Here is a 26,197-nt window from a genome sequence, read left to right on the forward strand (position 1 = left end):
CTGCAAGTTTGATTCCTGGTTGGGGAACTAAGAACTCACACGCCACCAAAAGAAAAAAAAATACATTCTGGAGATGGTGGTGACGGCTGCACATTAATCTGAATGTAATTAATGCCTAAAAATTGTTTAAATGGTTAGCTTTTCTGTTACGTATATTTCACCAAGAGTTTTTCTTCTCTTAAAGCAACGCAGGACCTTCTGTCTAAGGCTCCTAAGTAACTGACAAGCTTCTTGGGAAATGGAGAAAGACAGAGATGCCCACCTACAGCCCAGCAGAGGCAGCACCGTGTTCTAACAGCTAAGCCTTCTTGCAGGTCTAGAGAATACAGGTCTGTCATCTCAGGGGCAGTGCCCACGAGTAAGCCAAACTCTGCCCCCACCACCCCAGCTCCTAGTGCAGGGAGGTGACCCACCAAGCAGTCCCAGCCAGGCAGGACCAAGCGGAGATATGAGAGGAGGGACATTTGGACCCATAGTGGGAGGATGGTTAGGACTCCTCACTTCAACTTCAGGGGGCATGGGACCTGTGGGGACCTGCCCCAAGGACCAAGAGCCAGTTTTCACTCATCATGACCACTGCAGGCCTAGGAAAGGGTGTTGACACCAGGGACCCTGAGGTGAGACCAAAGTGGGTCGGCCCACATGGTCTCCCATGAACAAGCGGCAGAGCCCTGGGGAGGGACCTGGAAGGTGGGGTGGTGCCCTCCATCCAGCAGGCCTCTGCACAGACGTTTCTCACCATCCACAAGAAAAGACTTCTGCTCAGTGAGGCTCCCACGTGTAGCCACAGAACTGGCCCTTCCTCCAGGGGCCCCATGAGGAAGCCCACCTGTCCCAAAGGCCGGGAGGAGGAGGGGGGAGACCCCAGGAGAAAGCCGAGGGCACATGAGGTCAGGGCTGGAGATGGGGTTTGAGTCCAGGTCCTCACCCTGGACCTGGAGGCTCAGCCTGGACTTGAAGGCTCTGTCCTCAGCCTGAGCCTTCAGTCAGGATACTCAGGTGACCCAAAGCTGGCCCACTCCCTGTGCCACCACCTCCCAAGCCTCGTCCCTAGCCTGGGTTGCTACCTTCTGTTGCCATGGAGATATTGCAGGCCTTTGGGTCCCACTTCTTCCCCACTGTAGGGTGGTTTCTGGACTGTAGCAGTGAACAGGGGCTCACAGAGGTCAATTTTTATTTTAAATTTTTTAAAGTTATCCTATTTTTTAAATTAACTCATTAATTTGGCTGGGTCAGGTCGTAGTTGAGGCACTAGGATCTTTTCCTTGTGCACTCGAACTCTCTATTTGTGGCATCAAGGCTCAGTAGTTGCAGAACACAGGCTTAGTTGCCCAAGGCATGTGGGATCTTAGTTCCCCAACCAGGGATTGAACCTACATTGCAAGGCAGAATGTTTACCACTGGGCCATCAACGAAGTCCCTGGATGTTGATGTTATGTGCAAAATATATATTAACATCTTAAGATGTACACTCCTGTGTTATTGATGACACTGACAGTGGGAACCCTGCCTCACACAGCCCTAGGAGAAGGCTGGCCTTACACCTTGGCTGGTCCAGGGAGACACCAGGAATGGGAGGTGAGCTTCTGAGAACCTTCCAGGATATCCTGGAAGAGCCAGGCTTCCTCTACCTCCAGCCACAAAAGCAGGTAGATGAATGAACAGAAGAGGCTACAGCCCCATTTAGCGCCTTCTTCCAATTGGCATGCTGTTCCAATTAACGTCATTACTCTTATAGACTGATTTCATTATAAGTTAGTGTTATAAATGTAAATGAATAATTTATATGGATGCCATATTTTCAGTTTTATATAATGGAATTTGATGTGGTTTCGATTGACAAGGGGGACTTCTCTGCTTTAAAAAAAAAAGGCACCCCTGGAGCTGAAGGGAGCTGCCAGGCTGCCCACTAGACACCAGACGAATGAACAGGGCGACCAGTCCAGGTTGGAGAAGGCAAAACAGCGGGAGAAACTTCCTCAGGAGGCTGTGGTGACCATACCTGATGCCTCTGAACCTTGTCCTAAGGAGACTGAGGCAACTGGTAGCTTGTTGGGGATTCACTGTCAAAAAGAGACCATGATTAACTCTATATAGAGTTGTACAGAAAAGGAAACGCTAGTATTAAGTGTTGCGCCGGATTCAGTTCTGAAGAGGGATTAAACAGTCAATAGCCAGAAAGCTATTGATCTGGTCGAAACTATCAAAAAAGGAAAAAGAAACGCCAGGCCGGGGATGCACGTGGAGGGGCGGCCGCAAGTGCCGCCGGGGTCGCCAGAAGCCCCACGTGTCTGAGAGAAGCAGAAATCTGGATTTTTAGGCCAAACAAAACTTGTGTGGGCTGGCTGCAGCTGGTTTGCAGAGCACCCCCGACTCCTAGCGGCGGTCCTCGGGCAGGCAGAGGAGGGGCGGGGGCGCAGGAAGTCAGCGGCTTCCTGCGCCCGCTCGGGCGGAGCCCTCCCCGGGGAGTGCCTCTGGGCGTCGCCACTGCTCCCCGCGGGCTCGGTTTCCTTCTGCGGAGAAGCACCCGGCCCCGCCGGTGGCTGCTCGGCTCCCCGCGCCCGCGGCGCCGCCTTCTGGTGGCCGTGGGGAGCGCCGCTGCCAGGCCCGGAAAGCCGAGACATCCGAATCCAGGGTTCGGGATCAGAAAGAAGCCCAACTTGCAGGTTTTCTTGGAACCTCAGGCACTCAGACGCATCATAATTCCCTACTTAATGATGCTCACGCGCTGATCACCGGCTTCTGACCACATTTAACTACACGCCTCTCACCCCATCCCCGCTCCTAGTTCTCCTTTCTTTCGAAATCTCCATTCACCACACCTTTGCTTTTCTTACCGCATAATTCTAGTTTCACTCGATGTATTGCCTAAAAAGTGCAGATAAGTATGGCAGTTCTTTATAATTAAACGAAAAGGACCCCATGCTGTATGTCATCCTTTCATTGTGTTGCTGTAACAGACACACCACCCCCCGCCCCCACCTCCTTTCAGGCAACACTTAGCATCCTCTCGGCCCTTTTTCACACTATCTCTTAATCCAGACAAGGACCACGTGTCTGCCCCGCAAAGGCTGTGACCAGTTTCACTCCAGGGCAAGCACAGAGCTGGGCCGCAGGCTTCACTGACAGCTTTTGACTGCCACACCAGAGCTTTCCTGTGGACCCCGCCATGGGTGTGCAGCCCGCAGTTAGGAGAGTTCCTGCCCGTAGGGGGATGCTGGCTAATTGGACACAGCAGTCAGTGGGTACATTTGTCCTCCTCACCCGAGACAGACTGGCCTGTGTTTAGCTGCTCAGCCGACTCTTTGCGACCCTGTGGATTGTAGGCCGCCAGACTCCTCTATCCACGCCAGGCTCCTCTGTCCATGGGATTCTCCAGGCAAGAATACTGGAGTTGGTTGCCATGCCCTTCTCCAGGGGATCTTCCCAACCCAGGCATGAAACCCAGGTCTCCTGCATTGCAGGCGGATTCTTTACCGTCTGAGCCACTAGGGAAGCCCAGACTGTCCTGAGGCAGATTTTATACAGTGTCTCCCATGGGACCCTGCAAACGATCACACAGGGTGGTCCATTCGGCAGCTTCCTACTGGCTTCACTGCCCAGGTAGGTGGTCCATCTGGGTCTGTGAGTACAAGCCAAAAATAGGCCACAGCTGCGCCAACTAACTGCCTTACTCAGGGGCGACCTTGGAAGACAGTAGGGAAGGTTGCTGACCCCAGTGGTTGGAGCTCGGAGCATCTGACTCTTCCAAGGAAAGAAAATAGCCTGGAGGGAGTGGTGAACGGCCAGGGACAACCCCCCACGGCCCCCTGCAAGAAGTGGGTGGGCATAAAGCCACCAAGATTCTCAAACGAGCAAGTCGTTTGAACAAGAAGTGAGTCACCTTCCAAATAAAATTCCTGGTTAAGGAGGCCACTGAATGCCAGGAAGAAGGCAACCCAGGAAAACCGCTACACAGATGAATCTATTTTACAATAGCCAAGACAGGTGATTGACAGAGTTAAAACGGGCGGGCAGAGCGGACCAGAGGATCGTGAGCCTGCGCGTAGGAAGCAACGCGAGAACCTGGAGTGAGTCCGCGAGTCCTGCGCGCGAAGATCTACTCGGTGCGAGCTGACTCCCCTCAGACCAGGTGAACCAAAGCCATGGGACAAGCAGGGACAAAATTCAGGTATGGATCGTCTCTCCGGATTCACCCCACCCAGGGGGAAGCCCTGCATATTCCTGAACTTACAGAATACTGGCTGTAGTTTTGCGGGGGGTTCTTTGGTTGGCTTTGGTCTGGACTGTGCTTGCCTCTCTTTCGTAAGAACCTGCTAAGGGTCACATGCAAGTTCCAGGATAGGCGTTTCCCTGTAAAGTTCGCCGAGCATAACATTTGAGACAGCGCCTTCTTCCTGGGAGAAGAAAGGGTGCACGGTCTTTTCACCTGAGGTTTTGGATGGCCAGGGGTGCAGCACGGGGTTTCCACGCTTCCTTGGGAGCTGCACCCCCTCTGTCAGGCCGATGAAAGCCGGGAGCTTTACTATGGACTCTGGGTGCTTAGGGAAGAAGGTGGCCTCGTTCATTTCAGCCATGATCGACGCTTCCAACGTGGACGGAACTGCCACTTCCCTCATACCTGGCTCTTAGTCTTCAGTCTGAGGTATGGCCAACAGTTTATTTTTTAAGTGGGGGCGGGGGTGGCGGCGAGTTTGCTTCTACCTGGCGTAGCGCACAATACACTCATGGCCCTGAATTCTCCAGTGAGAGAGCTTCAGTGTTTGGATACAACTTGTTATCATGTGAACTGTTGGTGGGTGTGCAGGCGTCTCTATAACGGCTTCACAGGCCAAACGCTTTTGCTTAGTGACCCACGCTCCCCTCAGCTGCCTTCCAAGTAGCCATCTTAAGAGCTGCATCACAGCTCAAAGAGACGTTTCACAATCAGTTAACAAGCAACTTGGTGGTAACCACAAATTATGGCAAAAATCCCAGCTCCACTGGCCCCTTTGCATATTGTCTAATTAGAGACAGTACATCCCAAACCTGGGAATATTCCTGTAAGCTCCACCCCGAGACGTCAGACCTGTGGCCGTATTTGAATGAGGGCCCCAATACCCAATAATCTTGGAAGCGCTTTACGCACTGTACCCTAGCACCTCCTTCAGACCAGTGAGTAACAGGTGCCTGTTACTCATTGCACAGCTGATGGAGGCCTTTTACCATGACGGCTCCTCTGGTTCTCCTGGCCCTCTGAGCTGGTGGTGGTGTTTTAATAAAAAGTATAATAGACAATGGACGTGAGTCTCGGTGAACTCCGGAAGTTGGTGATGGACAGGGAGGCCTGGCGTGCTGCGATTCACGGGGTCAAAAAGAGTCGGACACGACCGAGCGACTGATCTGATCTGATAATAGACAAACCAGAAGAACATAGAGGTTGAAGAAATTTTGGCAAAAAATATAATAGACAAATAAAATGTTACATATTTAAAGGAGATAGTGTGGTGATTTGACATATGTCTACTTTGTGAATGATTACCACAATCAGGTTAACACGTCCGTCACCTCACAGCTACCATTTTTTTTTAACGTGTGTGGTTGAGCTTCTGATTTTGAGAATTTCCTCCTGCCATTGAGAAGCGACTGTGAACGTGACTAACCTCTGGTCAAAACAGCCTCCAACTTGACATCCTGCAAATCTGAACTAAATTCCGTAGGTGGGATGAGCTCTAGGAAGTTCTGTCATGAAAACACTATGGATCTTGCAATTAAGCCCAGTCCCTAAGCCTCTGACTTCACCCACAGGTGTCTTCCCTTATGGAGTACTAGTCTCATGAAAGCCAGCTGACAAGAATCAGTGAAGAAGCCCACCCTGCTCCAAGGTGAGCAGGTCCTCTATAATGCTAGAGCCTTTCAGTGAAGGCAAACGGTTGATGGCCTGCAGCAATGGGTGTCCCATGTGATGAGCTGAATTTCACGTGGAACTTTCTAGTCAGTGTACTGCCCACCCCTGCTCTCCCAGGAATCAGTGAACAATATCTGTGTATCAGCTCATGGACTGTCACTTATGACCCAGCTTTAATGGTCAGGTCTTTGGGCCCCCCAGGACTGGACTCTTAAAGAGATCCCATATATTGGATGACCTCCTCTTGGAAACATAGCAGTTTTCAGATTCAACATTTACATTATATGTATAGTTATATGAAGTAACCACACCTAGAGAACAGTGTTGAGACAAACATATGTGGAAAAGCCAACACGTGTGGCCATTACCTCTTGCTGCTGTTTAGTCGCTAAGTTGCAAGCGACCCCATGGACTATAGCCTGCCAGGCTCCTCTGTCCATGGGTTTTCCCAGGCAAGAATACTGGAGTGGGTTGCCATTTCCTTCTCCAGGGGATCTTCCTGACCCAGGGATCAAACCCGGCTCTCCTGCATTGCAGGCGGAGCCATCACCTCTACTGCAGACCAGCGGACTGTGCTCAAGTCCACCATAGTTGTAATGGAACCACCATAAAGCTTGAGATGCCTAGTGAGGAATCGTGGAAGTAAGTCTTCACTGCAAAAACTTGTATCGTTGGTCCACTATCCTAGAGTCCTCAATGAGGACTTCCACAGGGCCACCTGGTCTGTCTGCACCTATTGGCAGCTTGCACAAGAGTGACTGGCCCCTCTGTCTACCTGAGCTCCTAGGCATTCAAGGGCTTTTGCACCTGCTTTGATCTCAGCAGGTGGATGGGTGGATGTTTCATTTTGTTCAAATCTACGTAGATAAACTTGACCACTTTGACCCAGATATTCTATGGTCACCCTCCCCTGCCCGCTGTCTATGCCATTGAAAAGTAGCAACTCCTGGACCAGAAAGGAAGATGATTTGGATCATCCCTGATGTGGAGGTGACACATCTCAGCTGATCAGGTGTGAACATGGCTGACCCCAGAAGTGCACTGAGGTCCAGGGGAAATGAGTAACTCTTTTTTTCTCTTACAAACATGGACCAGCAGTTTCACATGTCCTTCCCCTAATATTCTAGTTCTCATGATGTTGAAAATCTCACCTTCACCTAACCTGCTGCAGGGTCCCAAGGGCTAGCGGCCAATCAAGACAAGCATGGAAGGTCCTGGAGGTTCATTTCTTCTTATTTTGGGAGCTTATTGGAGAAATGGCTCAAAAAGACTGCACAATAGAAAAATATACTGATTCCAGCTCCTGGGCTTTAAAAAAATTTTTTTATTGGAGTATAGTTGCTTTACAATGTTGTATTAGTTTCTACTGTAAGCAAAGTGGATCAGCTATATACATATATACATATATTTTGTCTCTTTTTTGCATTCCTTCCTATTTTAGGTCATCACATAGAATCGAGTAGAGTTCCATGAGCTATACAGTTCATTCTCATTCAGTTCAGTCGCTCAGTCATGTCCAACTCTTTGTGACTCCATGAATTGCAGCATGCCAGGCCTCCCTGTCCATCACCAACTCCCGGAGTTCACTCAGACTCACGTCCATCGAGTCAGTGATGCCATCCAGCCATCTCATCCTCTGTCTTCCCCTTTTCCTCCTGCCCCCAATCCCTCCCAGCATCAGTCTTTTCCAATGAGTCAACTCTTTGCATGAGGTGGCCAAAGTACTGGAGTTTCAGCTTTAGCATCATTCCTTCCGAAGAACACCCAGGGCTGACCTCCTTTAGAATGGACTGGTTGGCTCTCCTTGCAGTCCAAGGGACTCTCAACAGTCTTCTCCAGCTACACAGTTCAAAAGCATCAATTCTTCGGCGCTCAGCTTTCTTCACAGTCCAACTCTCACATCCATACATGACCACTGGAAAAACCATAGCCTTGACTAGATGGACCTTTGTTGGCAAAGTAATGTCTCTGCTTTTCAATATGCTATCTAGGTTGGTCATAACTTTTCTTCCAAGGAGTAAGTGTCTTTTAATTTCATGGCTGCAATCACCATCTGCAGTGATTTTGGAGCCCCAAAAAATAAAGTCTGACACTGTTTCCACTGTTTCCCCATCTATTTCCCATGAAGTGATGGGACCGGATGCCATGATCTTCGTTTTCTGAATGTTGAACTTTAAGCCAACTTTTTCACTCTCCTCTTTCACTTTCATCAAGAGGCTTTTGAGTTCCTCTTCACTTTCTGCCCTAAGGCTGGTGTCACCTGCATATCTGAGGTTATTGATATTTCTCCCAGCAATCTTGATTCCAGCTTGCGCTTCATCCAGCCCAGTGATTCTCATGATGTACTCTGCATATAAGTTAAATAAGCAGGGTGACAATATACAGCCTTGACGTACTCCTTTTCCTATTTGGAACCAGTCTGTTGTTCCATGTCCAGTTCTAACTGTTGCTTCCTGACCTGCATATAGGTTTCTCAAGAGGCAGGTCAGGTGGTCTGGTATTCCCATCTCTTTCAGAATTTTCCACAGTTTCTTGTGATCCACACAGTCAAAGGCTTTGGCATAGTCAATAAAGCAGAAATAGATGTTTTTCTGGAACTCTCTTGCTTTTTCAATGATCCAGCAGATGTTGGCAATTTGATCTCTGGTTCCTCTGCCTTTTCTAAATCCACCTTGAACATCTGGAAGTTCACGGTTCACATATTGCTGAAGCCTGGCTTGGAGAATTTTGAGCATTACTTTACTAGCATGTGAGATGAGTGCAATTGTGCAGTAGTCTGAGCATTCTTTGGCATTGCCTTTCTTTGGGATTGGAATGAAAACTGACCTTTTCCAGTCCTGTGGCCACTGCTGAGTTTTCCAAATTTGCTGGCATATTGAGTGCAGCACTTTCACAGCATCATCTTTCAGGATTTGAAATAGCTCCACTGGAATTCCATCACCTCCACTAGCTTTGTTCGTAGTGATGCTTTCTAAGGCCCACTTGACTTCACATTCCAGGATGTCTGGCTCTAGGTGAGTGATCACACCATCATGATTATCTTCGTCATGAAGATCTTTTTTGTACAGTTCTTCTCATTAGCTATCTGTTTTTTACCGAGTAGTGTGTATATGTTGACCCCAATCTCCCAATTCATCTCACCTCTTCCTCCCTTGGTAAAGATAAGTTTGTATTTTTACATTTGTGACTTTATTTCTGCTTTGCAAATAAGTTCATTTGTACCATTTTTTCTAGATTCCACAATATAAGCAGTATTATACATTTGTCTTTTTTGGACTTCACATTGTATGACAATCTTTTTTTAAATTTTATTTTAATTGGAGGCTAATTACTTTAAAATATTGTAGTGGTTCTTGTCATACATTGACATGAATCAGCCTTGGGTATATGTGTGTCCCCCATCCTGAACCTCCCTCCCCATCCCATCCCTCAGGGTCATCCCAGTGCACTGGCCCTGAGTGCCATCTCATGCATCAAACCTGAACTGGCAATCTATTTCACATATGGTAATACACATGTTTCAATGCTATTCTTTCAAATCATCCCACCCTCACCTTCTCCCACAGAGTCCAAAAGTCTGTTCTTTACATCTGTGTCTCTTCTACTGTCTCACATATAGGGTCATTGTTACCATCTTTCTAAATTCCATATATATGCATTAATATACTGTATTGGTGTTTTTCTTTCTGACTTATTTCACTCTGTATAATAGGCTCCAGTTTCATCCACCTCATTAGAACTGATTGAAATGCATTCTTTTTAATGGCTGAGTAATATTCCATTGTGTATATGTACGACAGCTTTCTTATCCACTCATCTGCTAATGGACATCTAGGTTGCTTCCATGTCCTGGCTATTGTAAACAGTGCTGCGATGAACATTGGGCTACACGTGTCTCTTTCAATTCTGGTTTCCTTGGTGTGTATGCCCAGCACTGGGATTGCTGGGTCGTATGGCAGTTCTATTTCCAGTTTTTTGAGGAATCTCCAGACTGTTCTCCATAGTGGCTGTACTAGTTTGCCTTCCCACCAACAGTATAAGAGTGTTGATTCCCTTTTCTGTGCACCCTCTCCAGCATTTATTCTTTGTAGACTTTTTGATAGCAGCCATTCTGACCAGCATGAGATGGTACCTCATTGTAATTTTGATTTGCATTTCTCTGATAATGAGTGATGTTGAGCATCTTTTCATGTGTTTGTTAGCCATCTGTATGTCTTCTTTGGAGAAATGTCTGTTTAGTTCTTTGGCCCATTTTTTGATTGGGTAGTTTATTTTTCTGGAATTGAGCTGCAGGAGCTACTTGTATATTTTTCAGATTAATTCTTTGTCCATTGCTTCATTTGCTATTATTTTCTCCCATTCTGAACACTGTCTTTTCACAGCATTAGTTTCCTTCATTGTGCAAAAGTTTTAACTTTAATTAGGTCCGATTTGTTTATTTTACTTTTATTTCCATTACTCTGGGATGTGGGTCATAGAAGATCCTGCTGTGATTTATGTCAGAGAGTGTTTTGCCTATGTTTTCCTCTAGGAGTTTTTTAGTTTCTGGTCTTACATTTAGATCTTTAATCCATCTTGAGTTTATTTTTGTGTATGGTGTTAGAAAGTGTTCTAGTTTCATTCTTTTACAAGTGGTTGACCAGTTTTCCCAGCACCATTTGTTAAAGAGATTGTCTTTTCTCCATTGTATATTCTTGCCTCCTTTATCAAAGATAAGGTGTCCATAGGTGCATGGATTTATCTCTGGGCTTTCTATTTTGTTCCATTGATCTATATTTTTGTCTTTGTGCCAGTACCATACTGTCTTAATGACTGTAGTTTTGTAGTATAGTCTGAAGTTAGGCAGGTTGATTCCTCTAGTTCTATTCTTTCTCAAGATTGCTTTGGCTATTTGAGGTTTTTTGTATTTCCAAACAAATTGTGAAATTATTTGTTCTAGTTCTCTGAAAAATACCATTGGTAGCTTGATAGGGATTGCATTGAATCTATAGAGTGCTTTGGGTAGTATACTCATTTTCACTGTATTGATTCTTCCAATCCATGAACATGGTATATTTCTCCATCTATTTGTATCATCTTTGATTTCTTTCATCAGTGTTTTATGGTTTTCTATATGTCTTTGGTTTCTTTAAGTAGATTTATTGCTAAGTATTTTATTCTTTTCATTGCCATGGTGAATGGAATTGTTTCCTTAATTTCTCTTTCTGTTTTCTCATTGTTAGTGTATAGGAATCCAAGGGATTTCTGTGTGTTAATTTTATATCCTGAAACTTTACTATATTCATTGATTAGCTCTATTAATTTTCTGGTGGAGTCTTTAAGGTTTTCTATGTAGAGGATCATGTCATCTGCAAACAGAATTTTACCTCTTCTTTTTCCAATCTGGATTCCTTTTATTTCTTTTTCTTCTCTGATTGCTGTGGCTAAAACTTTCAAAACTATGTTGAATAGTAGTGGTGGGAGTGGGCACCCTTGTCTTGTTCCGGACTTTAGGGGAAATGCTTTTAATTTTTCACCATTGAGGATGTTTGCTGTGGGTTTATCATATATGGCTTTTATTATGTTGAGGTATGTTCCTTCTATGCCTGCTTTCTGGAGGGTTTTTATCATAAATGGATGTTGAATTTTGTCAAAGGCTTTCTCTGCATCTATTGAGATAATCATATGGGTTTTATCTTTCAATTTGTTAATGTGGTATATCACATTGATTGATTTGCAAATATTGAAGAATCCTTGCATCCCTGGGATGAAGCCCACTTGGTCATGGTGTATGATCTTTTTAGTATGTTGTTGGATTCTGGTTGCTAGAATTTTGTTAAGGATTTTTGCATCTATGTTCATCAGTGATACTGGCCTGTAGTTTTCTTTTTTTGTGGCACCTTTGTCAGGTTTTGGTATTAGGGTGATGGTGGCCTCATAGAATGAGTTTGGCAGTTTACCTTCCTCTGCAATTTTCTGGAAGAGTTTGAGTAGGGTAGGTGTTAGCTCTTCTCTAAATTTTTGGTAGAATTCACCTCTGAAGCCATCTGGTCCTGGGCTTTTGTTCGTTGGAAGATCTCTGATATAGTTCCAATTTCTGTGCTTGTGATGGGTCTGTTAAGATTTTCTATTTCTTCCTGGTTCAGCTTTGGAAACTTATGCTTTTCTAAGAATTTGTCCAGTTCTTCCAAGTCATCCATTTTATTGGCATATAGTTGCTGATAGTATTCTTTTATGATCCTTTGTATTTCTGTGTTGTCTGTTGTGATTTCTCCATTTTCATTTCTAATTTTGTTGATTTGATTCTTCTCCCTTTTTTTCTTGATGAGTCTGGCTAATGGTCTGTCTATTCTATTTATCTTCTCAAAGAACCAGCTTTTAGTTTTGTTGATTTTTGCTATAGTCTCCTTTGTTTCTTTTTCATTTATTTCTGCCCTAATTTTTATGAGTTCTTTCCTTCTACTAACCCTGGGGTTCTTCATTTCTTCTTTTTCTAGTTGCTTTAGGTGTAAAGTTAGGTTATTTATTTGACATTTCTCTTGTTTCTTGAGGTAAGCTTGTATTGCTATGAACCTTCCCCTTAGCTCTGCTTTTACTGAATCCCATAGGTTTTGGGTTGTTGTGTTTTCATTTTCATTTCTATGCATATTTTTGTTTCTTTTTTGATTTCTTCTGTGATTTGTTGGTTATTCAGAAGCGTGTTGTTTAGCCTCTATATGTTTGTATTTTTAAGAGTTTTTTTTCCTGTAGTTGACATCTAATCTTACTGCATTGTGATCAGAAAAGATGCTTGAAATGATTTCAATTTTTTTGAATTTACCAAAGCTAGATTTATGGCCCAGGATGTGATGTATCCTGGAGAATGTTCCGTGTGCACTTGAGAAAAAGGTGAAATTCATTGTTTTGGGGTGAAATGTCCTGTAGATATCAATTAGGTCTAAGTGGTCCATTGTATCATTTAAAATTTGTGTTTCCTTGCTGATTTTCTGTTTAGTTGATCTATCCACAGGTGTGAGTGGGGTATTAAAGTCTCCCACTATTATTGTGTTACTGTTAATTTCCCCTTTCATACTTGTTAGCATTTGCCTTGCATATTGTAGGGCTCCTATGTTGGGTGCATATATATTTATAATTGTTATATCTTCTTGGATTGACCCTTTGATCCTTATGTAGTGTCCTTCTTTGTCTCTTTTCACGGCCTTTATTTCAAAGTCTATTTTATCTGATATGAGTATTGCTACTCCTGCTTTCTTTTGGTCTCTATTTGCGTGAAATATCTTTTTCCAGCCCTTCACTTTCAGTCTGTGAGTGTCCCTTGTTTCGAGGTGGGTCTCTTGTAGACAGCATATATAGGGGTCTTGTTTTTGTATCCATTCAGCCAGTCTGTCTTTTGATTGGGGCATTCAACCCATTTACATTTAAGGTAATTTTTGAGAAGTATGATCCCGTTGCCATTTACTTTGTTGTTTTGGGTTCGAGTTTATACACCCTTTCTGTGTTTCGTGTCTAGAGAAGATCCTTTAGCATTTGTTGGAGAGCTGGTTTGGCGGTGCTGAATTCTCTCAGCTTTTGCTTGTCTGTGAAGCTTTTGATTTCTTCTTCATATTTGAATGAGATCCTTGCTGGATATAGTAATCAGGGTTGTAGGTTTTTCTCTTTCATCACTTTTAAGTGTGTCCTGCCATTCCCCTCTGGCCTGAGAGTGTCTGTTGAAAGATCAGCTGTTATACTTATGGGAATCCCCTTGTGTGTTATTTGTTGCTTTGCTTTTCCCTTGATGCTTTTAATATTTGCTTTTTGTGTGTGTTCTTCATTAATTTGATTAATATGTGTCTTGGGGTGTTTCGCCTTGGGTTTATTCTGTTTGTAGCTGTCTGGGTTTCTTGGAACTCTCTGGGTTTCTTAAACTTGGGTGGCTATTTCCTTCCCCATTTTAGGGAATTTTTCAACTGTTATCTCCTCAAGTATTTTCTCATGGCCTTTCTTTTTGTCTTCTTCTGGGACTCCTATGATTCTAGTGTTGCATTTAACATTGTCCCAAAGGTCTCTGAGGTTGTCCTCATTTATTTTAATTCTTTTTTCTTTTTTCCTCTCTGCTTCATTTATTTCCACCATTCTGTCTTCCACCTCACTTACCCTATCTTCTACCTCAGTTATTCTACTGTTGGTTCCCTCCAGAGTGCTTTTGATCTCAGTTATTGCATTATTCATGATTGATTTACTCTTTTTGTTTATATTTTATAGGTCCTTGTTAAACATTTCTTGCATCTTCTCAATCTTTGTCTCCAGTCTATTTATCTGTAACTCCATTTTGTTTTCAAGATTTTGGATCATCTTTACTATCACTAATCTGAATTCTTTTTCAGGTAGACACCCTATCTCCTCCTCTTTTGTTTGGTTTGGCAGGCATTTATCATGTTCCTTTACCTGCTGAGTATTTCTCTTTTTGTTTTGTTTATATTGCTGTGTTTGGGGTGGCCTTTCTGTAGGCTGGAAGTGTGTGGTTCCTTTTTATTGTGGAGCTTGCTCCCTTTGGGTGGGGTTGGATAAGTGGCTTGTCAGTGTTTCCTGATTAGGGGAGCTTGCATCTATGTTCTGGTGGGTAGAGCTGTATCTCTTCTCTCTGGAGTGCAATGAAGTGTCCAGTAGTGAGTTTTTGGGTGTCTATGGGTTTGGCATGGCTTTGGGCAGCTTGTATTTTAATGCTCAGGGCTGTGTTCCTGGAGAATTAGCTGGAGAATTAGCATGGTATATCTTGCTCTGGAACTTGTTGGCTCTTGGGTGGAGCTTGGTTTCAGTGTAGGTATGGAGGCTTTTGGATGAGCTCTTGTCGATTAATGTTCCCTGAAGTCAGGAGATTTCTGGTGACCTCAAGTTTTGGATTTAAGCCTCCTGCCTCTGGCTTTCAGTCTTATTCTTACAGTAGCCTCAAGACTTCTCCATCCATACAGCACCGATGACAAAACATCTAGGTTAATGATGAAAAGTTTCTCCACAGAGAGGGACACCCAGAGAGGTTCACAGAGTTACATGGAGAAGAGAAGAGGGAGGAGGGAGATAGAGATGACCAGGAGGAGAAGAGGGGGAATCAAAGGGGAGAGAACAATCTAGACAGTAATCAATTCCCTATGTGCTCTCCACAGTCTGGAACACTCAGAGACATTCACAGAGTTACACAGAGGAGAAAAGGGAGGAGAGAGAGAGAGAGAGGTGACCAGGAGAAGAGGGGAAGTCAAAAAGGGAGAGACCAATCTAACCAGCAATCAGTTCCCTAAGTGTTCTCCGCAGCCCAGAACACCTAGAGAGATTCACAGAGATAAGTAGAGAAGCGAAGGGGGAGGGAGGAGATAGAGGTGACCTGGGGGAGAAAAAGAGTCAAAAGGGGGAGAGGGCAATCAAGCCAGTAATCACACTCCTAAGTAAAATTGGGTACTGAAGATTAGATTCTTAAAGGTACAAAACTGATAACAAATACCAAAAAGCAAAGATTACAAATCTAGGGTAGACGTTAGACTCTCAAAAATACAATATTAAAAAAAAACAAAACAAAATCAAAAAAATTATAAAATATATATATGAAGTTTGCTTTTAAAATAGGGTCTTTTTTTTGCAAGGTAATAGTAGGTTATAAAAATGAAAATTAAAGGAGTAATAGAGGACTTAATTAAAAAAATTTTTTTTAATGGTAATAGTAAGAATATATCTAGGAGTTTCTCTGGAGCTGTTGCAGGCAGTGTGGGGTCAGTTCAGTTTCAGATAGTTCCTTGTTCTACCTTATACGTCTCAAGATCTGTAGGCCTCTTCCGTTGTAGTCGGTGCTAACTGCAGGGTTTTAATCTGTTGAACCTGTCACTTCCAAAGTGATTCCCTCTGTTTATTTCCTTCTGTTTGCTGGTCTCTTCAGTGTCTAATTTCTGCCCTGACACAAGGGGGCGGTGGTGGTCACTTATTTAGGCTCACTTGTTCAGTCGTGCTGTGGGGAGGGAGGAACGTGGCAAACAAATATCGCTGGCATGTGTGGGGAGAGCCCGCAGTGTCTCGGCCACACTGGGTTTGCCCCCGCTCACGGGCGTGTGTGCTTTCCCGGTCTACACTGCTCAGGCTCCGGGTTCCTCTGCAGGGGAACTGTCCAAAGCGGGCCCTGGGTTGCGTGCACTTCCCAGGTCTAAGCCCCTCAGGTTCAGGTTCTTGGGTACTCCACAAAGGCGCAGACTCGGTTGGGCCTGCGTTTTGTGTCCTTCCCAGGTCCGAGCAGCTCAGGTGACCAGGTGCTTGGCAAGCGCACTCTCCCGGGTGGGGGTGCGTCTTATGGCCTCCCCCATCCAGCCCCTCGGTTTCCTGGGTGCTCAGCGGGAGCGCCATCTCAGGTGTGCTGTGTGTCTCTTCTGGGGATCCGATCTCTGACTGTGACCCTCCTGGCGGATGTCAACCATCCAGGATCCCAGGAAGACTTGGTTAGCAACTGGAGCCTGCTCACAGTTTGCCCTCTCTGGGGCCGAGATTGCCCCTTTACTGCTCTGGCTGCCCCCTGCCTGCCTCGCTGTCTCCAGTGGGGGATGGGCCGGTCGGCAGCCGGCCAGCTCTCCTGGTATTTGCTCAGTCCTGTGTTCTGTGAGCTGGCCAGCAGTGTCTTAGGTTAGGGCTTTTCGCAGGATAATTCTCTCTCTTTTTTCTCTCTCTGGCCATCCCACAGTTTGGGTTGCTCCCTCAGATTGCCCTCAGGACATTCAGTCCCTGTCCTTACCCTAAGCAATGCAGCCCGCGCGCCTCCATGCGCATGCTCCATGCGAGCGTCTAGGCTACTTCTCAGCTGGGAGTTGCCTAGGCTCATAATCTGTGGGTTTATTATCTATCCTCCCAGTTATGTTGCCCTCTGAGATTCCAAAACTCCCCACAGACCCGCCGATGAGAGGGTTTCCTGGTATTTGGAAAGTTCTCCTCTTTTATGACTCCCTCCCCGAGATGGGTGTCTGTCCCTAACTCTTTTGTCTCTCTTTTTACCTTTTATATTTTGTCCTACCTCCTTTCGAAGACAACAGGCTGCCTTTCTGGGTGCCTGGTGTCCTCTGGCCAGCGTTCAGAAGTTGTTTTGTGGAATTTGCTCAGCGTTCAAATGTTCTTTCAATGAATTTGTGGTGGAGAAAGTGGTCTCCCCGTCCTGTTCCTCCGCCATCCTAGGAATGCCCCACTCTGTAACAATGTTTTTATGGTCTTTGATTTTTAGAAATTTTTATTTGGTATTAGCAAGGGATAGTAAAATTGTCACAGAAGGTCAGCAGCAGATCCATGCATACCCATAAATCTGGTATATGAGAAAAGCAACACTCTGTTAGAGGAGCAGAGTCGTTCATTGAAACAATCAATGAGAAGGTATGAGATACTCACACCACACAGAAAAATCAAGGCAGGACCAAAGTACTACATATAAGGTGTGAAAATCCTCAAATATTTTAGAAGATAGAGAACATCTCTGACCTACGTAACTACAGAACCAAAGTTAAAATATATTTCACAGAATAGGAAAAGATACGTCCAAGGCATGTTACAAAGGGTCATATCTATAAAATGTCAAGAACTCTCAGGATGTACACACTGCTATTTTAAAAAATAGATAACCTACAAGGACCTACTGTATAGCACAGGGGACTCTGCTCAGTATTATGTAACAACCTGAATGGGAAAAGAATTTGTGAAAGAATAGATACATGTGTAACTGAATTACTTTGCTGCACACCTGAAACTAACACATTGTTAATCACCTTTACTCCAATATAAAATAGTTGTTTGTTTTTTTTTTTTAAAGAACTTTCTAGACTTTGCTGGTGGTCCAGTGGTTAAGATTCTGCCCTCCCAATGTAGGGAGTGCAGGTTTGATTCCTGGTAAGGGAATCAAGATTCCACAGACAATAATAATAAAAGAACTCTCAAATGAGGAAGAAACAACTCAATATTTAAAAAAGGCGGCCAAGGTTATAAACAAACCACAGACCCATGGAAGCCTAAAAAGTAAACAAATGAAAAGCTCAGCCTCACACATCTCTACTGAAGCTGTTTTAGGCAAATTTCTTTCAGAATGAATGACGGAATTTGTAATGGTTTTTTGTTTTCAAGGATGAGGATGTAGAGATTGTGGTTAATGAACTAGGGCATTGGGTCATTTATGATACCACTAACTCTGGGTTTTTCACAATGATGCTCTAGCAATTGCTGTGTTGTATAATTTTAGTACTTGATTAGTAATTGTTATTGGCTGATAACTGCTTATAGGTGTTGGAGTCATGATGGAGGTTACTCTGGTAACTAAATAGAATTATGCTCAGGAAGAGGTAATGAGGAATGAGAGGAAACAGTTCCCTCAGGCATTTTTGGTCTGATACAGTGTAGATAGAGGTTTTTCTTTGGCTAAGAGAGGTGGATTTTGGTAAAACATGTTGTAGTCAGAAGTGATGACACTGATTTTTAGCTATCTGAAAAATTTAATGATAGTAAGAGGCGGTGCAGGATCATTGGAAAATAGCCTAAGAGGTTAGAGAATTTGAAGAGGTTTGAACGATAATTCAACTTTAGATTTGGGGTAGTACGGTTGATTTCTAGGGCCAGAATAAAACCTAAAATAGTCACGGCCAGGGCAGCTCGTTTCCAATAACGAGGCATTGTTATTTGTGGAATTGTTGTGGGGGAGAATAGTGTTGGAGAGAAGGAATCCAGCGAAGATGCTTCCAGCTAATGGACATTTGATGGAATGGATTAGGAGCAGGTGATTTTCATTGAGAAGAGAGAGAAGCAAGGTCGTTCTGGGAGTGGGAGGAAAATTTGCATGCTGTAGACAGCTGGGAGCAGTGTGGTAAGGAGAGTGGTTAACAGGGCTCAGGCATCGGTTACAAGGAGTTAGCAGTTTTCATCATCAGGTCTTTGGAATAAGAACCGGTGAGGACGAGGCTTCCTGTTCTCGCAAGACTTCGGCGACGAGGGAGGTTGCGGTGAAAAGGTATGGCTTTCCATAAGCTTACTGTTTTTTGAATGTCTTGTTCACCATTTAAATTGTGGAGCATGGATCCGGAGCTTGCAAATGCTATGGCTTTGAAGAAGGCATGTGTACACGTGTGCAGGGAGCTCAGTAAGGTTGACTCATGCCATCGTTGCCTTAAAGAGGCCTAGTTGGCTCAAGTGGAGAAAGCAACCAGTTTTTGGACATTATTTTGGATGAGTCCAGTCTGGTGGGTCCATAGGGTCGCAGAGTCGGACAAGACACCAGCTACTGAGCACACATACATGCACACATGGCTGTAAGTAGTGTGGTGATGGCTCCAAAGCATATGTTCTTGTTTGAATGAACTTATTGTTTTCTATTAGGGCGTGAAAGTGGGTAAGTAGAAAAATTCCTGTGACACATCTTGCACTTGAGTGGAGCAGGGCTGAATGGGGGGGTGGGGTTGGGGAAACCCTCTTGCTGAGGGAATTCACGGAGGGAGGCCAAATGGGGTGGATTTTCCAGTTGCGGCTGGAAAACAAGCCCTATGAAGGGAAGCTGGGGTAATTTAAGCATAAAAATATGTTGTATATTTCATGTTAAGTTGAATAAGAGTCATGCTAATTGATACAAGAAATCCAGTATTTCCCATGCAGTTATATAAGATTACTTGAGGGAGGAGTTTCCTGATGGCCTAGTGGTTAGGATTCTGGGCTGTCATTGCTGGGGCCCAGATTTGAACCTTGGTCTGGGAACTAAAATCCCAGGAGCAGCCTAGTGGGATCAAAGGTGGGGAAAAAAAAAAAAGATTGCTTGCAGGGCAGCTGGATTGGCTTCTGCTTGGCCATGTCATCATACAGTCAGTAAAAAGGAATAATTCCATCTCCTTATCCAGTGAGAAATTGGAAAAGGTTGTTGGCAGTACCAAGAATTAGTATTGTAATTAGAAAGAGGAGGAAGTATTTGAAAAATCGTTTCATGTTAGGGTCTGTGTGTGTATTAAGAATTCTATAATCATGTAACAAGTATAGCTACTAATGCAAATATTATTGACGTCATCTCTTTTGAAGTTAAATGATCATTTGAAGGTTTGGACAGTGATTCGTTGTCCGTTCGAAATCATTCTTGGCCCGCTGTGCCATGCTTAGTCCCTCAGTCGTGTCTGTTTACGACCCCATGGACTGTAGCCCGCCAGGCTTCTCTGTCCATGGAGATTCTCCAGGCAAGAATACTGGAGTGGGTTGCCACGCCCTTTTCCAGGGGATCTTCCCAACCCAGGGATCGAACCCAGGTCTCTCACACAGCAGGCAGATTCTTTACCATCTGAGCCACCAGGGAAGCCCAAGAATACTGGAGTGGGTAGCCTATCACTTCTCCAGGGGATCTTCTCGACCCAGGAATCAAACCGGGGTATCCTGCATTGCAGGCGGAATGAATGAATATTACTATAGGGATTTGACCGGTAATAAAAACATATGAGATAATAGCTTTTATGTAGGTTGAATATATGTAACTTTATATGTTAGAGTTTGTTATAATAGGTAGTGTTAATATAAATAGTCTAATTGCTGTAAAAGAGGCAAATAAATGTATGCCTTTTATTTAGAGTTGCATGAGTGTTTGGCTCCTAAGACCAAGTGATGACTGTTGCCCTTTAAAAGTCTGGAAAAGACATCCTGTTAGGTCTGGAGGCCTGAATTAGCAGTTCTGGCATACTTTCCTGGTAAATAAGAGAGTTTGAGCACAATAAATCTAGTGGTTTTTTTTTAAACTATGTTGGCAGTAGAGGGGCCAGCACATAATTTTGGGGATTGAGTGATAGGGGTAATAGGTAAGAGTTGGAGAATTAAAATAGCATTTTCTCATGTCAGTGATTTCCCCCCCCTCCCCCAAACACATGCTTTATATTTAAATCTAAAATTCACGGGCTATAAAACACTTACTATAACAGTCAAACTTATAAACTCCTAGGTAGTTTATAAATATAGTGACTTGATATTATGGTTTAGTACAAGGGCTAATATATTAAGATCCTAAAAATGAATTTTCCACCTTATGAATTAAAGAATAAAATTATTTGAATACAATGCATAAGTAGACCCAAACTCTCTTGACTAGTTTGGCCTATTGATTTCCTCTGTTGTTTTCTGCTTCCAGTGTTTTTGATTTCTGATCTTTGGTTTTAATTATTTCCCTCATTTGGGGTTTATTATACACTTCTTTTTCTAATGTCTTATTTAGTTCCATTTTATTTATTTTTTACTTGGAGTATAGTTGCTTCACATTGTCATGTTAGTTTCTGCTGTACACATCGTGACTCAGCTCTAGGTATGCATATCTCCTCTGTGTCTCTCTCTCTCCCCCCCTCGCCTCCCTCTGCCCACAATCCCGCCCCTCTAGGTCATCACAGAGCGCCAAGGTGGGCTCCCTGTGCTGTAAGCAGCTTCCCGCTAGCTCGCTGTTTACACATGGCAGTGTGTATATGTCAGGGCTGCTCCCTCTCCTTCCCTCCACTCCGTGTCCACAGTTCTGTTCTGTAGTCTCTGTTCTGCGTCTCTGATCCTGCCCTGCAAATAGGTTCATCAGTACCTTTTTTGTAGATTCTCTGTATATGCGTTAATACACGGTAATTGTGTTTCTGACTTCACTCAGTACGACAGACTCTGGGCTCATTACTGTCAGTGGTGGCTTCATGTTAGGGCGTGATGTTTACCTTTGTGCTATGATGAGCGCATATAGGAGTGTAAAGCAGTCATTACTACATTAATTTCTATGAGGATAATGGTGGTATTTGATCATGAGAGGTGATAATACTACACATAATTGTCCAGTTAGGTTGGTAGTTGGGGCAGGGCTAAATCTCTAAGACATGCTAGGAACTATCACGTTGCTGTGAATGAAGGTGTGTTCACAGGCCTTGTGCTGGGATGGTTGTTGGGCTGCGAATGCATTGTTGGTGTGAGTTTCCTAGGAGACGGGTATAGTCAATGTGACACTGGTGGAGATTATTCAGGCAGCAGCGGCCCTGAAATCTGTGTGTGGATCCATAGCCTCCCACTGTTACTAGTATGGCTGCAAGGACTGTGGACTCTGTCCTGGGGGGCTTCTGTGTGGGCTTTGGGTGATCAGAGCTGAAGGCCATCACATGTTTTAACTGAGGTCTAGTCTGCCTTCTGAAAGTGAAAGTTAAAGCGAAAGTTAAGTCGCTCAGTCGTGTCCGACTCTTTGCCACCCTAGGGACTGTAGCCTGCGAGGATCCTCTATCCATGGGATTCTCCAGGCAAGAAAACTGGAGAGGGTTGCCATGCCCTCCTCCAGGGGATCTTCCCGACCCAGGGATTGAACCCATGTCTCTTATGGCTCCTGTGTGTCAAGCTAGTTCCTTACCGCTAGTGCCAGCTGGGACGCCATACACATGCATATGCTCTCTTTTAGTGTTCTCTTCTGTTATGGTTTATCACAGGATATTTAATATCATTCTCTGTCTATACAGGTGGACCTTGTTTATCCATCCTGTGTATAAAAGCTTGCCTCTGCCAACCCCAGCCTCTCACTCCACCCCTCCTCCAAGCCCGCCCCCTTTCGCATCCCCCAGCCTGTTCTATGTCTGTGAATTACTCAGTTTAATGAGCCTGTAGTGTTGTGGATATATCCTAGTGCTACTAAGAGGGAGAGGGACCCACTAGTGTGTAGAATAAGAAAGTCCTGCCTGAAGTTGTTCTCTCTGATTACCCCCATTGAGTAATGACAAGTGTCGGAACACTAGTTGCTTCAAATAAAATATAAAATAGTGTTTGTTCCATGGCAGCCAATGTTAAGATCAGCAACATTTGTAATATGACTAGCATGGTGATGGAGAGTTTCTAGGGGGTGGTTCGGGATTCTTTGGACAGGCAGGATTGGCTGTCTAGAAGTGTGAGTGGCAAAGTCCTGTTGTTAAAACTGATTGTGCTGCTCAGAGGGAGTCACAGAAGAAACTAGTGAAGAGTTGAGATCGTTCTCATTAAATTGAGAAGAAATAGGCTTATTCCACTAATCATTAAGCTCTGGGCTACAGGGTTAATTCAGCTTGTATTAATTTTTGTTATTAGAATCATGTTAGTGGTATTAATATAATTATAGAGTTAATTTTAACATTGGAAAAATTAAGATTTTTACTTAGTTGATGCCATACATGTTTGATCTGTTACTAATGAGGATAGTTCAGGTGCTGTTTCACAGGCTGCAAATACCCGCAGAACAATGGGTATTCTGCTAGCTAGACTGAAACGTGTGTTTAGAATTATTAGCTTTGCTATCATGAATAGTGATAATATTATTCCTTCAAGACATCATATCTAGTAAGGATATTGAGGTCAATATATTAATAATCCTACAAGAGATAACTGTACATGTCTTAGTAATATTTATGTATACTAAAAGGCACTAGATAATTATGAACTTAATCATACTGTAATGAGTCAATATTAGTTTAAGTTAATGATCATATTCAGTTCATTCTAGTCCTTTTTGGGTGCATGCATAGACCAAACTAACTGCTGTTGGTGCAATTAGAAACAGGGGTTTAATGAGCATAGTTTGCTTTTTAAAAACATTTTTTGGAGTAGAGTTGATGTTTGTTAGTTTCAGGCGTACAGTGAAGTGATGCAGCAGATTCTTTACCGTCTGAGCCACCAGGGAAGCCCAGTGCTTATGCATATATTCATTCTTTTCCAGATTTTCTTTTTATATAAGTTATGGAAAATGGAGTGGAGTTCCCTGTGCTATACTGTAGGTCCTTGTTAGTTATCTATCTTACATGTAGTAGTGTGTGTATGTTAATCCCAGGGTCCTGATTTTCCCCTCTGCTTACATTTCTCCTTTGGCTACCATGAGTTTGCTTTCCACGTCTGTAAGTCTGTTGCTGTTTTGTAAATGAGTTCAATTGTGTCAGTTTTTCTTAAATTAGACTCACATGTGAGTGATGTCATATGACATCTGTCCTTGGCTGTCTGACTTACCTCACTTGGTATGATGATCTCTAGGTCCATCCATGTAGCTGCAGATGTCATTATTTCGTTCTCTTTTATGGCTCAGTAATATTCTGTCATGTATATGTACCACATCTTCTTCCTTTCCTCTGTTGATGGACATTTAGATTGCTTTCATGTCTTGCCTATTGTAAGTAGTGCTGCAGTGACCATTGGGATGCATGTATCCTTTCAGTTTATGATTTTCTCCGGATAAATGCCTAGGAGTGATATTGCTGGATAATATGGTAATTCTGTTTTTAGTTTTTAAAGGAACCTCTGTACTGTTCTCCATAGTGGCTGCATCAACTTGCACTCCCACCAGCAGTGTAGGAGGGTTCTCTTTTCTCCATACCCTCTCTAGCATTTATTGTTTCTAGACTTCTTGATGATGGCTCTTCTGGCAAGTGTGAGGTGAGACCTCATTGTACTTTTGTATCTCTCTGATAGTGACGTTCAGCATCCTTAGTAATAGATACGTAATAGTCATACCAGGTTTGCAAAATGTCAGTATCAGGCAGCAGCTACTGCAAAGTCAAAGTGGTGATTGGATGTGAAGTGAAATTTTAAATAGTCTAAGAAGCAGATGATCAGGAAAGTAGAATCAATCATTGCATGTTGGCTGGGGAATCCTGTAGCCATGAAATAAGCTGATCCATATATCCTATCTGAAATTGCAAGAGGTGTTTCCTACTATTCTGAGGTTTGTGAAATGTGTAGTAAACACCCCAGACAGTTGTCACAGAGTTTGTTGCTCAGTTGCTCAGTCATATCTGACTCTTAGCAGCCCCATAGACTGTAGCCCACCAGGCTCCCACCAGATTTTTTTCCTGGCAAGAATATTGGAGTGGGTTCTCATTTCCTCCTCCAGGGGATCTTCCTGACCCAGGGATCAAACCTGTGTCTCCTGCATTTGTAGGCAGAGTCTTTACCACGGAGCCACCTGGGAAGCCCCAGACAGTCCTTGGAGGGTATGTCTTCTGTGAGTCTATGGCAGGCACAGTGATGAGTGCCTCAGTGGCTAATGGGGCTGAGGTGTTGAGAAGTGCTCCTCTAGTGGACTTAGAGGCTGAATGCTTGGGGGGTCAGCATCCACCTAGCCCAGGTGTGGGGGCAAAGCTTGAATAATGAAAGACTCAGAAAATGGTGGTATTAAAGAGGACTTCTGAAATCATGAAAAGCGTTACTCTAGATCATTGATTGTAGAAAGTGATAAACACCTTTTACTATTGTGATTGTATAACTATTACTCATTTAATACTATTGTATCATGATTGGTCAACAGAAAAATAATAGAATTCTATATCACCAAAACTAGCATTTAATAGAAAAACCTGTAATCACTTTTTAAATCCAGATGCATATCAGAATTAACTTTGAATTTTTTGAAAAAGACAAAAGCCAAGGTATTACTTTTTTTCTCCAAAGCTCCAGATACGTTTCTAATGAGCAGCCATGTTTAAAAACAACTGGACTATATGATAATCTTTTACTTTTATCTAGTTTATTTCACTTTTTTTTCTATATCGTATTCAGTGCTCCCATTTCATTTAGTTTGTTTTCCAATTTCTCTGTCTCTTCTGTCTTTTTATTTTCTTTCTCAAGCTTAGTGGGGAAACTTTTGCATACATATATATTAAATAGTATGTGGGGGCTTCCCTGGTGACTCAGATGATAACGAATCCACCTGCAATGCAGGAGACCTGGGTTTGAACCCTGGGTTGGGACAATCCCCTGGAGGAGGGCATGGCAACCCACTCCAGTATTCTTGCCTGGAGAAACGCCATGGACAGAGGAGCCTGGTGGACTGCAGTCCATGGCGTCACAAAGAGTCAGACAAGACTGAGAGTCTAAACACATGTAAATAGTGTGTATAATACATATATTTTAGAAAACTTACAAACTTTTGCCCAACTAAAAAATTTAAGACATTTTGATTCTACTTGTTTGACTTAGTATGAATAGAATGCTATATTTCTAATTAAAAAAAATTCAACAAGCAATAAAGTTTTACTGTATAACACAGGAAACTAATCAGCTTATAATAACCTTTAATAAATAAAAATAATCTGAAAAATATGTGTATGTGTATAACTGAATCACCTTGCTGTGCACCTGAAACATTGTAAGTCAACTATACTTCAATAAAATGTTTATTAAACAAAAAAAAAATTAGTCCAGATCGAAGTCCTTTTTGAACAGTCAGTGTAGGATGGCCTTGGCAGGTGCTTTTTTGGACAGCGTCTCATCATCAATATGTTCTGAGTGTTAGTAGACTTTTGAGAATTCTCATATTGAACTGAAATCCTATGACGAGGCCAGGTGTTGTTAGGAGAGCTGAAGGAGCTCCTG

General features: G+C 43.5%; 1 protein-coding gene across 4 annotated transcripts in view; it reads left to right on the forward strand.

Moving 5' to 3' along the window:
* Nucleotides 1-26,197, forward strand: part of CMTM7 (CKLF like MARVEL transmembrane domain containing 7) — a 124,853-nt gene that overhangs the window by 48,299 nt on the left and 50,357 nt on the right. The window contains exon 5 of one of the 4 annotated variants that reach the window (XM_070359082.1): nucleotides 185-5,680. The exons of 2 other annotated variants lie outside the window; for them this stretch is intronic. In XM_070359082.1, coding sequence (XP_070215183.1) covers nucleotides 185-219 — 35 coding nt within the window. In that variant the 3' untranslated portion in view covers nucleotides 220-5,680. Of the gene's footprint in view, nucleotides 1-184; nucleotides 5,681-5,787; nucleotides 5,835-26,197 lie in introns of those variants that run through there. One more of the 4 variants, XM_070359083.1, reaches the window with a different exon arrangement.

Source organism: Bos mutus, chromosome 22, assembly GCF_027580195.1.
Source record: "Bos mutus isolate GX-2022 chromosome 22, NWIPB_WYAK_1.1, whole genome shotgun sequence".
NCBI lineage: Eukaryota > Metazoa > Chordata > Mammalia > Artiodactyla > Bovidae > Bos > Bos mutus.